The 14,831-nt window shown below is 46.6% G+C and overlaps 1 protein-coding gene across 1 annotated transcript in view; it reads right to left on the bottom strand.

Moving 5' to 3' along the window:
* The window catches only part of NUAK1 (NUAK family kinase 1), a 48,934-nt gene extending 35,579 nt beyond the window's left edge, over window positions 1–13,355 (bottom strand). Inside the window, exon 1 of the mRNA XM_027815998.2 lies at window positions 12,950–13,355. Coding sequence (XP_027671799.2) covers window positions 12,950–13,246 — 297 coding nt within the window. The 5' untranslated portion in view covers window positions 13,247–13,355. The remainder of the gene's footprint in view (window positions 1–12,949) is intronic.
* Window positions 13,356–14,831: the final 1,476 nt, after the last annotated feature.

The raw sequence follows: 14,831 nt of genomic DNA on the forward strand, positions 1-14,831 counted from the left end.
GAATTTATGACAGAACATGGTGGAATTGCTACAGAGGGAGGAAAGGAGTTTGCTGACATTTCTTCCCCAGAAGAAATCCGTCTCTGATTTCTGAGAAATGTTTATACCCCTGAAGGTAGAGGAACCTCCTGTTGTTCCCTTCTATTTATTGAAAGTAAATGACCAGGGCCACCCTAACGGCTCAGTGGAGAGAGTAACACAGGAACACTCTTGCTCCCCACAGCCAGTTGGGCTTGGAATAAATGTGAGAGGGCGAGGAACGAATCACGCCTTCCTACAATTAAGTAGCTGGTGATCAAGCAATTTTGCAGCCTTAAACGCATAATTCTAGCTTTCCCTGTTAGAAGAGGAGTTCACAACTGCAGACAGTTGTTCTAAGTAGTTATGGGGAGGGTTAACTTTGGAGGGGAGAAACAGCAAAGCTATTTTTTTTCTAGATGGAAAGCTTTTGGCTAAGAACTCCCCCAGACCCTGTGATCTCCAGGACCGTTGCCCCCTTCTTCAACACGCACAAACACCTTTTTTGGCATGTGTTTTGGCCGCAGTCAGTTGAACAAGGGAGAGTTAGCGCTCGGATTTCTGGGATCCCCTTGCCAAAAGCTAAGCTGTGAGGTAGTGCAACAGCAGCAGTGCAGGCTTCCCACTTCACCCTGCCAGTGACCTTCGCACAGACTTGGACATACCCCTTTCCTCAGAGCAAGGAGCAATTCCCTCTCACGCTGCTCCGTCCAGAAATTCATCTCAGCAAATACCACGAATCATGTCAGACTGAGCAGGACTATTAAAGCAGTGCTGCACAATGTGAATTGCTGTCCACAAGGGACTGGAGCAAGAGACTGCCTAACCCACTTTGTTTAACTTTTTACTTAAACAATCCTGAAAGGGGAAGCTGCATTGCTACTCTGGAAATTACAGCTTTAATCTCATTTGAACCACGCATTCCTCAGTTAAACTGCAGAAATAATTTAAGAACCAACTCCCAAATAAGACATTTTTCAACATTTCCTACATTTCCTGGAAATATATTACCTCTGATGCTGTGAAGTAAGAACAGTCTTATTAATTGAACCAGGATAAAGTTCTTCCAGTAGCCCCAATAAAGTCTAATGTCAGGCTAATTACATGCATTTCACTGGTTTTGCATTTTCACATTCCTCAAAGCAACAACACGCAACACTGCTGGAACATTGATCATTTCCAATTCAACCCCACAAACCATTTGCACATATTGCATTCATCGCTCACTTGCACTGCATTGCCCGTAGCAGGAATCAATAGTGCTTCATTGAAAATAGAGCAAGCTTTGTTTCTCCTTAACAGTAACAGCTTCCTCAAGTTTGCTTTAATGCACATGCCGCAGCTCAGGGGTGCCAACATTTACTGGGTTGTTTAAACATAGTTCAGAGTTTTGTTGGGCAGATAAGAAGAATAACTTGGGTGTACAGTAAAACAAAGATATAGCTGTTTGTGCCAAACATTCAGTTTATGGCAATACTTCATAGGAATTATTCCCCATAACAACTGAACTGTCATATCCTACAACTACATCCCAGGCAACCTCCCAGCTGAGCTCACTACGGCTGCTGTCTGATGTGTTCTACATACAAACACCCAGAACTACCCAGATGTTCTCTATGTAAAACATTTGGTTTGAAACACGCAGCACTTCTTTCCAAAAAGCCATTACATTTGTTTAATGGACTCACACAGTTCAACTAAAATATCCTGGAGCAGACATTTGACTGCAACTCTACTCTATAAGCCCCATCTGTAAAAAGAAAAAAAAGAAAGAAAAAGTAAATTAGAATGCTTTACATGATTTATGCTGTCTTTATGATCAGCCAGTTCATAAAATACAAGCTCTGCTCTACAGACAATAACACAAATCACTTTCAAGTGTATTGTTTAGTCCTTGCCTGTGCTAAACAAATATTTCAATTGAAACAAAGGGCCGAGCTCTACTCTTTGGTTTACAACAGTGTTAATGTAACTGAGAGCAGCATTTTACCCACGGACATCACAGGGGATGCGATTTTTTTGTTTTATGCTCAGAGTGAGTGAGTAATGACATCCAATAATGATAACCAGTAACATTCACGGCTGCAGAGTTTTCCTTTCATCCAAGAAAGGCTGGAAGGAGGTCAAAGTACAGCATGAAATCCTTCTCCCCAATGAATTCCTCCCATGACCCACAACGAGGCATTTCACAGGTCCCATTAGACCGCGTTTTCATCATGAAACGCCAGACAGGATGGGAGAACACATTTGTTTTACCAAAACAGAGAAGCAGGTAGAGAACTCTCAAAGTGTACACAGAAAAAAACCCCTGTTGTTGAAAAAGATGGTTAATCCCTGGCCTGAATGTACATTGCTGCATGGTCTACCCGAAGGCCTTCGTTCCTCCCAGGCTGTGGAGACAGAACAGTGATCCAGTGATGCCAAGTGGTGATCAACAGTGGTACCCCATAGTCATCCGGCTCCAAGTCACAACAGCTGGAAGGCTTTTGAAAAACTGGCACCATCCCTTCAAAGTGTGACTGCAGCCATGAAAGAGGACGTTCGCTTTATGAGCGACCTTCCTGAGATGGTTTCACCCACACAAGGAAGGGCTCAGCTCAGTGCAGCGCTGGAGCCATGGTCGACCTCAGCTCTCCCCAGGGCTCCACCACAGACTTCCCTAATTAACCTCAGGGAAACCACTCATCCCCTGAGTGCCCGAAGCACAGCTGTGACAACCAGCTCCTACAGCACACGGAGCTTAAACCCACAGATCACCGCGTCATTATTTCGCCTCATTTTGGCACCCTGAATTGAATAAACATGACAAGGAGAGGAGCGTGGAGGATGCTATGTATGCCTCATGTATAGGCCCGGTTAAAAATGTGTCTTCCCAAGAAGGCAATGTGGACACCTCAGTTGTACCCCTGCACAGGTGAGCTAAGCCTGCACTGCTTCCAGCAGGTGTTTTACAGGCACCTTCACCTCACACTGGAGCACAGCTCGCATGCTCCAGGCCACATGGCATTAGAGCACACACCAGCCAGGAAGGTCACACTCTTCCCCTCGCCTCCTCCCAAAGGCCAAAGCAACAAGCCACAGCACAGCCCTGCTGACACCGCTGCGCCAGGCACCCCGGCCACCTGAGAGACAGGCTGGCCTTCGCTCCTCCCCGCCGAGCTCAGTTCCACTGGGGACGCGGTAAGGTTTGATTTGTGCAGAATGCAATGGCAAAAATATGCAAATAAATGACAGCTCCAAACACGTGCCTCAGGAACTGTTGGTTGGTTTTTTTAACAAATGCTTTGCCGCCTTCCCCTGTCAAAAAGTGCAAAAGACTTAATCTTTTTGCGTCAAGGACAAAAAACACAACAAAACACCATTTAACAAAAAGGAACATTTGTTTAGTTACCTCACAGCTCAAACAAGTCCAACCTTCATTGCTGCCTTCTGTGATCAAAAAAATATTCACACTCACTTTTAAAATAACACCTGTATCTCAAATAAAGGGAGCTATCATTCACCATCAGGCATTTCATGGAGATTAGAAATTGTAGCAGAAATGAAATGCCTTTTTGCGTAAGGGAAACATGATATAGAGGCTTTAAGATCTCCATCGACAGCAGGACCCAAATCTTTCTAATCTACCCATGAAAGGCTAAAATTAGCCTCCAAACTTGGCATGGTACCTTTTAACAGAAACAACGAGATTTTTTTAAAAAACTTTTTTTTTTTTTTTTAAAGCTTAATATCCCTTAACTAGTGTCTTTATTCCAAGGCGGCAGTGCTGAAGCCCAAATACACTGACTCAGCTCCTCGGCACAGTGAGACATTAAGATAATTGCAAGTCCCTCAAGCTGCCAGACCTCAGAACAAAGACACTCAGCTCCTCCAGCCTCGCTGCTGAAGTTGTCCCACATGCCAGCTGCTGGGCCAGGGTAGGTGAGGAGCTCTGGGGTTACTACAGGCTGACATCCCCCATGAAGGCAAGGCAACAGGGATGGAGCAGCCTGCCAAGCACTGATGCTTCGTCGTGGAGGCAGCCAGCCCCACGCAAGGCACAGGAGACCCTCCCCTTCACCAGGTTGGCTTCCCATGGGACCCAACAGCAAAGGGCCTAAGGCGCCATACTGGAGGGGTGGCTGAGGCGAGGTGGGAAAAGCAGGCAGGGAGAAGGGAAGGCTGGGGAGGCACCCAGAAATTAACAGTTACATTGGTTGCACATTAACCTAAGCAACCTCAGTGGTCTTCTTATAAACCACAAGACTTGCATGTATTTTGTGATTTTGCGTTCACCTACAGCTGGCCAGGACCATTTTGAACATGCCAGCCATGTCAACCCATTTTCCCATAACTGCTGTATGGCTGGTTTTTTTAAATGAAAGGAACCACTCATTTAAGTATTTTGTTATTTTTCTCCATTGGTGAGAACAGCCTGAAAAAGTTCACACCTGAGCAAGACCCAGGATTTGCACCCCATTGTGGGCAAGTGGCAGCTTTAAGGACTGATGTCTTGTAAACCACCAGAGCTAGAATCAAATCGCATCTGTCTTTGGAGAGTCAGGGAACACTAACCATTTAAACTGTGCAATAGTTTAACAGACTGATTTGAGAGTTGGTCCATGGTCTTTAGTTCAAAACATAAAAAATACTGAACTCAAACAAGAGTACTAAAACAGCGCCAGAGCAAAGGACAGCTAGAAGCTTGCCCCCTCACAACATGCAGCAAAGGTTACAGGAGAGCCTCCACATCTACTGAACATCTGGCTTTTTTGGTGGGGGTCCAGGATGTTTGATGGGTATGGCCAGACACCATACGCTCGCGGAGTATCTCACCCAGCCCCCTAGTGTTCAAAGGTCTAGGATCCCCTAATTGATACAACGTACTATGTTGCCTGTGAAGACACGGTGATAAATACATTCTGTTTAAAAGCAGATACTTCTCAAATCATAACTTGCAGATGCTCAAAGTCTTTCATGTGGGTAAGACAAATGAGAGCCATAGAGACTGATTTTGTAGCCAGGGAGTACAGGAAGCAACAGCAGGAGAACACTATTGAAAGCCTGGATACACTTATGGCTTTAATGAATTGGTCATCAAATATAACAACCCACATATGCAGTTTTTACCTTGCTTTGTAGTTTGCCCTGCCTTTTCCCCCTAGCTATTCCCCATATATCTAGCAAAGTGGAAATTATTTTGCCTTCAGTTTATTAAATGGACACACATGGTACTCACATCTGCTGGAAGATATTTGAGGGAAATGGTGACAAATATCATTTGCATATTTAGTCAGAGACCTTTTCATCCGAGACATTTCCTCTGAACTATCCCAAGTACGTTGATCTACCAGGGCTAATGACAAGAGTTTTTTCTATAAGGTGTCCAGTGCACACCTGGGCAATTCAGGGACAAATCCTGACTTACATACGAGGCAAGAAGAGGCAAGAAGAGACAAGACCAACATTCTTTGTAGGTTAGAGAGTCCCACACCAACACGCCCGTCACTGATGGCATGCAAACCATCAAAACCGTACACCAGAACTGGGTACTGGCATCAGCCTCCGTCCCTGCCCAGGTCAGGAGCTGATGAGGCTCTGGCCCCTCTGCACAGAAGAGTAGGCAGCTGCCGCTTCCTACCGTCCATGCTGCAAGCTCCTATCCCACCCCAAGCCTGGAGACAAACCTGCACTTCTGGCTTCAGAGCATCATTCAGCACTGCAGCAGAAAACATATGGTTTGGTTCCACTTTACGCAGGAAGAGCATACAAGACAACAAGGAGAACAACAGCATCCTGCTGAGAGGAGCACGGTTGTACAGTAAGAGAAGACGCTTTGACATCAGCATCCTGGTTTGCAAAGATAGAGGGTATGTAAGCCTTGTACAAGAGGTAGAGACCCGAGCCAGGAAGATGCCCACATCAAAGACAAGGTCAGCAGCCAATTTGCGAATCCCTGGTATGCAGACTTTGAAAACACGTCCCATATGCTCTGCACTTGGATTACCATGACTGTACACATGTCGACCTGCCAGTGTTCAAAGCTGATATACCTGGAATCAGTTTTCAACCCACATTCAGCACTCTTCCTTGACACCGTTGTGGCGGCCACCATGTGCCTCCTCCCAATTCCTCACTCCTGCAAAGACTCTTTAGTTACTTATTTACCAGACAAAACACAGACTAACTACGATTACAGTTCTGTAAAGAATAAACAATTGCTCACAAGAACTGCACATTCCACATAGTTTTATTCAACATGTATGACCCCAAACTACAATATATATAATAATTGTCTCCACATGGCAAATCCACATTGCGGTTCTTAAAAATAATAACAATTTTTAGAACACATGCCACCAAAAAACGCAGGATATTTTAGCCATATCTAATGAAAGACTTTGTACAAGCAATTTCCATTCTGTTGTGTTCTCTAACATACGGTGCTGTGAAATCATTTGTAATAATGCTTAGGCATTTTACAGTGTTTTTAGCTGAAGGATGCATTGTAAACATTGGCTCAAATTCTGTTGTGAATTTCACATTTAGAGAGATCACACAAAGTATGTATCAGGCCAAAACGTGCCTTGTTAATTGGCCTAACCTGCCTATATTAAGTAGTATCCCTTCAGAAAGGGATACACGGAGACACAGAGAAGTTAACTGACCTGCCCAACACTGTTACAATTGCTCAGTCCAATGGTGGGATGGGGGGTGGCAGGGGGCCAGACAGACAAGGAAGCAACAGTCTCTCAGAAACTTGTAATTTCTTCACTTGTAAGAGAGTCCAACATCACTGAAGAAGTGTCACTTGATGTCCATTCAAAGCTCAGAAAGAACATACTGTTCTTTAATTTGGTAAACGATTTGACAAGCTAACGTATTCAGATGACCCTTTACTAGCTAGTCATTAATTCAGACTTTCATACCACTGAACTATACTCCCCTGAACAAATCTGCTTCTCCAACAAGAATTCTCAGTGCAGAAAACAAGTATTTTGTACTAATGCCTTTCCTCTAATGACCTGCATGCTGTAATCAGTTATTTCTGTCTGCAGCTCTTGATGTTCAGGTCTCCTTTGGCATTTCAATTATGCAAGTGTTTATGTGAAGACACTAGTAATTTTTTACAGCCAGGTAGTAACTCCTATTGTAATAAGCCCACAGTATTCACTGTGAATTATATAAGATTAAATGCAGTGGGATTTTCTTTTTCCTTTTTTTTTTTTCTTCTTTTTTTTCTTTTTTTAAACCAGTCTCAGAATGCATCTAATAATTAAGGGTGGAACAAATAACAAAATTAACAGCAAAACTATTTCCAAGCCCATATAGTCTTTCCAACTTCTATTCATTCCAGATCTAGAATTTCCATGCATGCTTTGGTACGATTTTTATAGAGGATGACCTGAGTTTCACTAACAGGCCTTCAGCACCATGAAAACATCGTCCAGATTAAGTCACATTTTAAGTCCTTGAAAGAGTTCAGTTTGCACATCTTAAATAAATAAACAAACAAGGTTTTGGCAATACATTTTGCAAGAATCCCGCTTCCACTAAGGAACCTCTGGCCCCACATAAGTGTGGCATGGCAAGAGAGGTGTACCCAGCACCCACCACAGGCTGCACAGATTCTCTAGCAGCCACCAGCTTGGAAACAGGGAGCAAGGCAGCACTTTCTGTGCAGGTCACAGCACTGGCACACAGAAAAAAAGCAAGAGGCAGCAGTGCAAGTGAAGTACAAAAGAACCAGGAACCCAAGCTGAATGTCACACAGGGACAAAAGGCCAGGAGGCAGGAGAGACCAAGCTCTGCAGGAGGAGGCTGTCACCCATAGCACCCTGATGTTATGTACTCTACATGTCTGGAAAAAAATCAGGTATTAGGTTGTACACTCCAAACTAGCTGATGCTTCAATGATTTTGGCTTTAATCCACAAGTTTTTCTTTCTGATGTATAAAACAGGTCAGTAACACGAGCCATTGTTACTGTTATTCAAGTGTATTATCATAGCTGCGGAAGCCACATTCACGCATCAGGATCCTGCTGTGCAAATTACTGTACAAGCACTTCACATCACAGCAGTGTTGTGTAGATACTTCCACCAGTGTCTGCAACAAAGGAAGATACCTTAATAAGAGCAACAAAGAACCTCAAAAAAAATAAAAATAAACAGCTCTGCATCAGATTTGGACATTATCCTGCAGGAGACGCACGCTGAGAGATCAGGATAAAAATCACTACTAAGTAGTGACCAGGTGCTAACTAAAGCAGACGTTCTCAGGCAAAAAATGGAAATACAACATTCATTAAATATAAGAGAAGAGAATTGCTGTGCATAATAGGGAAGAGAGAGATACCAACATTTTCAACAATGTCAGCAAAGCAGACAACAGAGTTGGGACAAACATCACACCTGGCCTTTCACTGTCCTCAGTGACCCATGAGCACACTTTTATCTTATTATTTGGAACCCTTAAAAACCACACTGCAAACAAATAAATGGTTGTGTGGCCAACAAGGCCTTAATTACTGACATGACAGAGCTGTCATTGTTGGTATTCATGTTTTGTTTTTTTCATGATATGGATAAATACAATCAGCAAAGCAAAGGTCCTCCTGTTGCTGTTTCAGGCTTTCAAAACCCCTGTGCAGTACTTCAAAAGCATCATGAAGCAGAGCTGTTTCAAAGCAAAGATTTTCACTGGAGTTGCAACTAAAAATATTTGTTGCCTTAAAGTGGGGGGGATTGGTTTGGTTGGGGTTTTTTTGGTTGGTTGGTTTGGAGGTTTTTTTGTTTTTTTGGTGGGTTGGTGTTTGTTTTTTACAAGATTTTAATTTGGAAACCAATTTCATTTGGCAACATCCTTCTACCTGCACTTCAATGCAAAAGAGATAAATAACATGCAGTACCACACATAACATGCCTGCACAAATATGCACTGCACGTCTGTTTTTCATGCTGGGCTGCAGCTTGTCATCAATTCCCAAAATAATTAACGCTCTGGAGGAACGGCTGGAGGAGAATAGTGCTTCCTCCACCTGCTGGCGAGGAGGAAGAAAAGATGCCCTGGCTCTCAGAGAGGGAAGTGAAGGCAGGAGGGGAGCTGTTGGAGCTACTCCCCACCGCCTCCCAAGTGCAACCTAAGGAGAGAAAGGGAGAAAAGCTCCCAGCTTTTGCAAACGGCAAAACCTCTCCCAAGGAAAGACGCTAACCGAAAGAAAGGGCAGATAATACAAGGTGCTTCATCAGAGGTTACAAAAAACCACCAGCAACATTAGCAAGCTCCAGGTCCAGCAGTGGCAGGGAGAGCAAATGATTCCCAGCACAGCAGCTCGCAGGAGGGCACCCACAGGGAGCTGTAAACCAGACAGGGTATTGAACCCCTGGTTTAAACTCTGCTGGGAGTGCAGCCTAACAGGGTTTACCTGGTGTCTTCCATACTTTAGAGAGCTACATGCTCCTTTACTAATGCTATTTTAATTAATATTAATGCATTTTTGTATCCAGGCATTGCTTTTTGTATAATGTCAGGAAAAGATGGATAACAAGACTGAAAATGCCTATCCGTAATTTAAAGTTGCATTATAAGGAGTATTTACTCCAGCAGAGGAAGCATTTACACAAAGAACCCAGCAGCATCTACCATCTTTGTGCACCATGCATGGGATTGGCCAGAGGTGGTCAACACAGAGCTTATCTAAGGCTGACATAAGTGTTAACTGTGGATTTCTTGGCTAACAAATAGTGAATAAATAACATGAACAAAAGTTCAGTTCTTTGGTTTAACATGTGCAAGATGACAAGTGGGGAAAACACCCACAGAAACGTCAACATGAGTGTTACTTCACAGACCTGCGATATCATCTCTTCATCCTTACACTTACTAACAGGTGCCTTAATTTAAAGTATCGTAAGTTACACAGTGTATACTGAGCCAGTACTAATGAAGGAAATCTTGCTGGCAAAATTAGGCACCTCATACGTCATGTAGTGGGCAATATTTTAACTGCTTCATGCAGCATGTAATACTGTCTGTAGTCACTGTGGAAACTAATACACAGATTCACAGAAGTTGTTTCCACTAACAAACTAAATGTATCATACAATCTACCCCGGAGCTTATGATCATATTCTACTGAGTTAAGAGGAAAGACAAAGAAACTGTAACAACCTGAATAAACCTACAACTGTTAGTAAGTGCCAAATACCACTTTCATTCAAGCCAACAGAAATCCTGCTAGTGATTTCCAATGGCACAGGACGAAAGCACATCTGTACCTTGGATCGAACCATCTTCTCACCTTGGTTTTACTTTGTTAACTCGTCTGCCAATTTCTGTTTCACTCCTGAGCTCTGTATTTGTACAGATGACAACAAATCCGAAAATTGTGCTTCATATTAAAAGCCTGGCTAATCATGCAAGTATCTTTATGAAATGCTGCACAGCTAAAGAGATTCTTAACAGACAAGAGACACTGAAAGGCCAAATAGGAGAATTGCTTGGACAAGGCTACGACTAGGAACACAATGCTGCTGCCAAGGTCCAGCTTTGCAATCTCTTACCATACAGCTTCAAATACCTGCTTACCGCTGAGTAAAGAAAAAGATGATTAGGTAACGCAGTAGCAGGATAGGAAGCAAACAGACTGGACTAGAGCGACCTTGGAACTCTCGCTACCTAGCTGCCGGTTGTGAGATGATTTGCATTGGACGTGGAGCAAGAGACATGCTGGCCGCATCACTCGCTCTGTGCATCCCCTGCTGGGCACAGCAGCATCCCCTCCAACCTGCTCATCAATGCTGCAAAACCACCCACTAAAAAGAACTGAGGAGAGGAAAGGCAAGAGAAAGCAGTGAGGGGAAAAAAGTGAAGGAAAACTCTGCCCCTCTCCGATCAGTCGTCCTGTCAGTGCTCTCGTGTCACCCACAGAAAGCAATAGGTATTCACTGCCAACAGCCAGACAAGGGAACTGTCAGAAAACAAGAAGCGTTTTCCATTCACTTAGGTCTGGCTGGACTCCTGACAACGAGCTTTTATTCTGTAAGCAGACAAAATGTGGATATTCTACAAACACTCACAGATGTTAAAGTTCAAACAGACACATTACACCAGAACTCGCCAGCAGACTAGTTAATAATTATGAAGTGCCACACGCCGAGGCTTGTATTACACCAGTATAAAACTCACACCCTGGTAAGAATTTGTTTAGCTCCTACATACCAGCTGATAGAGCAAGTGTAACACTTTTATTGCATTTAAGATTGCATGGGTATTCTGATTCTTACCCTCACCACATTTCAAGATGGCATTAGCCATATAAATTCAGTTCAGACCGCATCATCTAACTGTCCTTGGCCGTGTAGCTGAAGTGCTTGACAGTTAGCAAAATATGGAAAGACCTGGTGTGTTGTTAACTTAGAGGAGATACACATCTATACTACATCCTTTCCTCTTTGAGGCCCCTTCCCAAAACCAAATCTCATTTACAACAGTCACCTTTTTTTTAAAATTCATCACATCTTTTAAAAAAAGGTGGTTTCAATGTGTTTGCTTACTTACTACATTTCGTAATGCAACTCAAAAATAATCTACTTCCAAAATCATAGTTAATATATAACACAGCTTTGGAGCTTTTGTTAGCCTGAAATTGTAAAACAGCCAAGACAGCAAACTTTAAAAAACATGGACTTGGAGTGAGCATGTGCAGAGGATGTCCATCTCTGGTTTCTCTTTAGCCAGCCTCCAAATGAGCTAAACTGAAAACGTACATGATATGACTCTACAACTTGGCTGAAACTCATTTTCACTGTCGACACAAAGATATTTAGTTGCAGAGTAAGTGTTCCTTATTAAAGCCATGGCATCTGCAATTTCATTTTCTGTTTTACAGTTGCTTCCACTTCTGGGTACACATGGAGCTTCCAGGCAACCAAAAGGGAAAGATATATGAGACGATACCTGTAACTCACTAGGGAAAAGTCTTGCTTTCAGATGAAGTCTAGTGCAAACTCAATTAGTATACTTTACGTGAAAAGCAGCATTAAGACTTGTTTAGAAAAATATTTCTCTGGGCAATCTTTAATGCAGTGCCTGCCTCTCGTTCCCTTGCCTTCTGCGAATAGTTAGTATTCCAGGGAAGGAAAAATGACAATAACTCTGACAAATATGTACATTTCTTCAATTGCATTTCTGCACCCCGCTGGAGCGCTGTACCAATGAGGAAATGCTGAAGCTGAGTTATTGCTGGACAACCTCCTGGCTGCTTGAAGTCTCAAGCCAGCCGGCACCACTGAGCAGTGAAACGGATCGTAAAAACCAATGGGGCTGGGTTGCAGTCCCTGCCATTTTTTTAGGTGTCAGCAAAGTTCAGGTCACAAAAGTATGACTGCATCACTGCATTTTTTAACCAAAGAAGCACTATTTGCCCTCCTGACGGTACTTTGTGAGCAGCTTTGGTTAGCTGGGGGATGTGACAGGTTTTGCTAAACCGTGAATTTCCAGTGGGGAAAGAATAACTGCTCACAGTGGACCCGCATGTAAAAACAAACAAAAAACAAGAAGCCGCCCTATTTTTCCAATAATAACACATCCTTTTAAACCGCTCTGATGCGTTACCACAGCACCGCCACCACTCCCCTCCAGAAAGAAGTTTCCCTGTAGGATGTGCACTCCGAACAAAGCCTCGGAGCCAAGCGCCCGCCGGCACGGGCGGGATGCGGGCGGGATGCGGGCGGGATGCGGGCGGGATGCGGGCGGGATGCGGAGCCGCCAGGCCTCGCGGTCCTGCCCCGGCACCGCGCACGGCCGGGCCCCAGCGGGCCCCCGGGGTGCGCCCGGCCGCCCGCCTCCTGAAGCAGGCGTTGGAAAGAAAAATGACATACACGTATATGTGTGGGTATATATATGTATATATAATATAAGGCAAAGAGAAGCCCCTCCGCCTGCCTTACCACTCTGCCAGAAAACCTCTCGATGGCCCGCTTGACTTTGCCATAGGTGCCTTTGCCCAAGGTCTCCTGCAGCTCGTAGCGATGCTTCAGGTTGTGCTTGTGGTGATGCCGCTTCACCCCCTGCTGCTTCCTCGCTGCCGTTACCTCCGGGGACGGCGCCTCCCCGAGCGGCTCCTCCATGGCCGCCGCCGCCACTGCCGCCTCCCCGCCGCCGGCAGCCGGCCCGGAGCCGCAGGAGGAGCAGCGGGGCTGCGCGGGGCTGCTGCTGCCGCGGGCGGCCGCCTCGGCGCCCTCCATGCCCGGCGGCGGCGGGCAGCGGTGTGAGCGCCCCGCCGGCCTCGCAGCCTCTGCCTCGGCCCCGCGCCCGCGCCGGCACCATGGGGCGCGGCGGGCGGGGCGGGGCGCAGCGCGGCGGGGCGGGGGGCGGCGGCGCCCCGCACTCCCCTCCCCTTCCCTCCCCTTCCCCGCCGCCCGCCCCGGCGGCCGCACAGGCGTGGGGCGGCCCCTCCGCCCCGCCCCGCCCCGGCCGGGCCGTCCCCAGCGCCGCGGGCCGGGCGGGGGCGGCCTCGCCGGGGCCGGCGCTGGCGGCGGGGAGCGCCTTTGTGCGCTGAGCCGGGGCTCCGCGGCCGCCCTGCCGGCCCGCTGGACGGTGCCTCGGCGGGAGGGCGGCCTGGCGCCGGGGCTGAGCCCCCGGCCGGCGCGGGGCCGGGCTGAGGTGAGGCCGGGCGCGGCGGGCGCACCTGCGCGGGGGCGGGCAGAGCCCCCGGTGACCTGCTCCGAAGTTGGGTCCGGAAGGTTTTCCAGAAAACGCGAAATTTTCCCCTTTCGCCAGGCGGGCGGTCCTGGAGGGTGTCCGCGTAACTAGAACCGGCAGGACACGGCGGGTGTGCCCGGCTGCTGCCGGCCTGCGGCACCGCCAGGCACCGGTTGCCCGCGGCGGGAGGTTGTTGCCCCTCAGAAAGCTCCCGGTGCGGGCCCTGCGTGGCCGTGCCAGCCTGCACCCAGGCCCGGAGCTGCGGCACCCTGCGCCTCTGCCCTCGGGATCTGTGCGATGCGGGTTAATGCATCGTGTCCATGCTTTCCTTCCGTTTAAAGGAAGGTGGTTATTTCTTTTGCAAAGACGTCTTGAAAAACCAATGCGGACGTGTAAATTGTTGCCAGGGTTAAGACGAATCAGATGTTTGCTTTCGAAAAGAAGCCGTACCCGAGCCCATGGCCAGAGCCGGCAGATGGGCTCTTGTAGCAGAAATGGGAAATTTGCGTGGGGTGACAGCATTTTGCCGTGCTCTGGTGTGGCCAGTTTGCTGAACCGATGCAAAACCTTTGTGTGAGAGTCCTGGCTTGGTGTGTCCTCCCCACTGACTGTCTGTCAAGTACAGGTTGGGATTGTCTGCTCTGCAAGGTTAATGCACAGACCTTTTGAAATCCTGGGTTCAGCTTCGTGGTCACAGCGATGTCAAGGCACAGAATTGTGGGAGTCAGTAACTCCATGCCTCCGTCTTGTTCGGGGAGTGTTAACAACACAGAAGTTGCTCTGTGCGCTCGGTGATTTGACTGGCTGGCTCCTGTGCAGGCTCAAGTTTGTCAGAGGTTGCTAACTCAGGAGTGTCAAGGTGTTGGGGTGATGCCCAGGCACCAGCTTTGGTGAGGACTCTCATTTGGTTCCTCTAGCTCACCAGGCCAGCGTATAAAGCTGGACTTCATCAAGGTTTCTTCCTGGGATAGTGAACACACTGAGGTTTCAGCCTCAGCCCCTCTGACTTGAAAATCACAAGTTTCTCTGTACTTACCATCTCTGCACCTTAATTCTAGGATCAGCAGAACTGTCCATCTGACTCAAGACGAGTCTGCCTAGGGCAATACCCTGTTCCTGGCAGGAGCC

The sequence above is a fragment of the Falco cherrug genome, chromosome 5, assembly GCF_023634085.1.
Source record: "Falco cherrug isolate bFalChe1 chromosome 5, bFalChe1.pri, whole genome shotgun sequence".
Lineage (NCBI taxonomy): Eukaryota > Metazoa > Chordata > Aves > Falconiformes > Falconidae > Falco > Falco cherrug.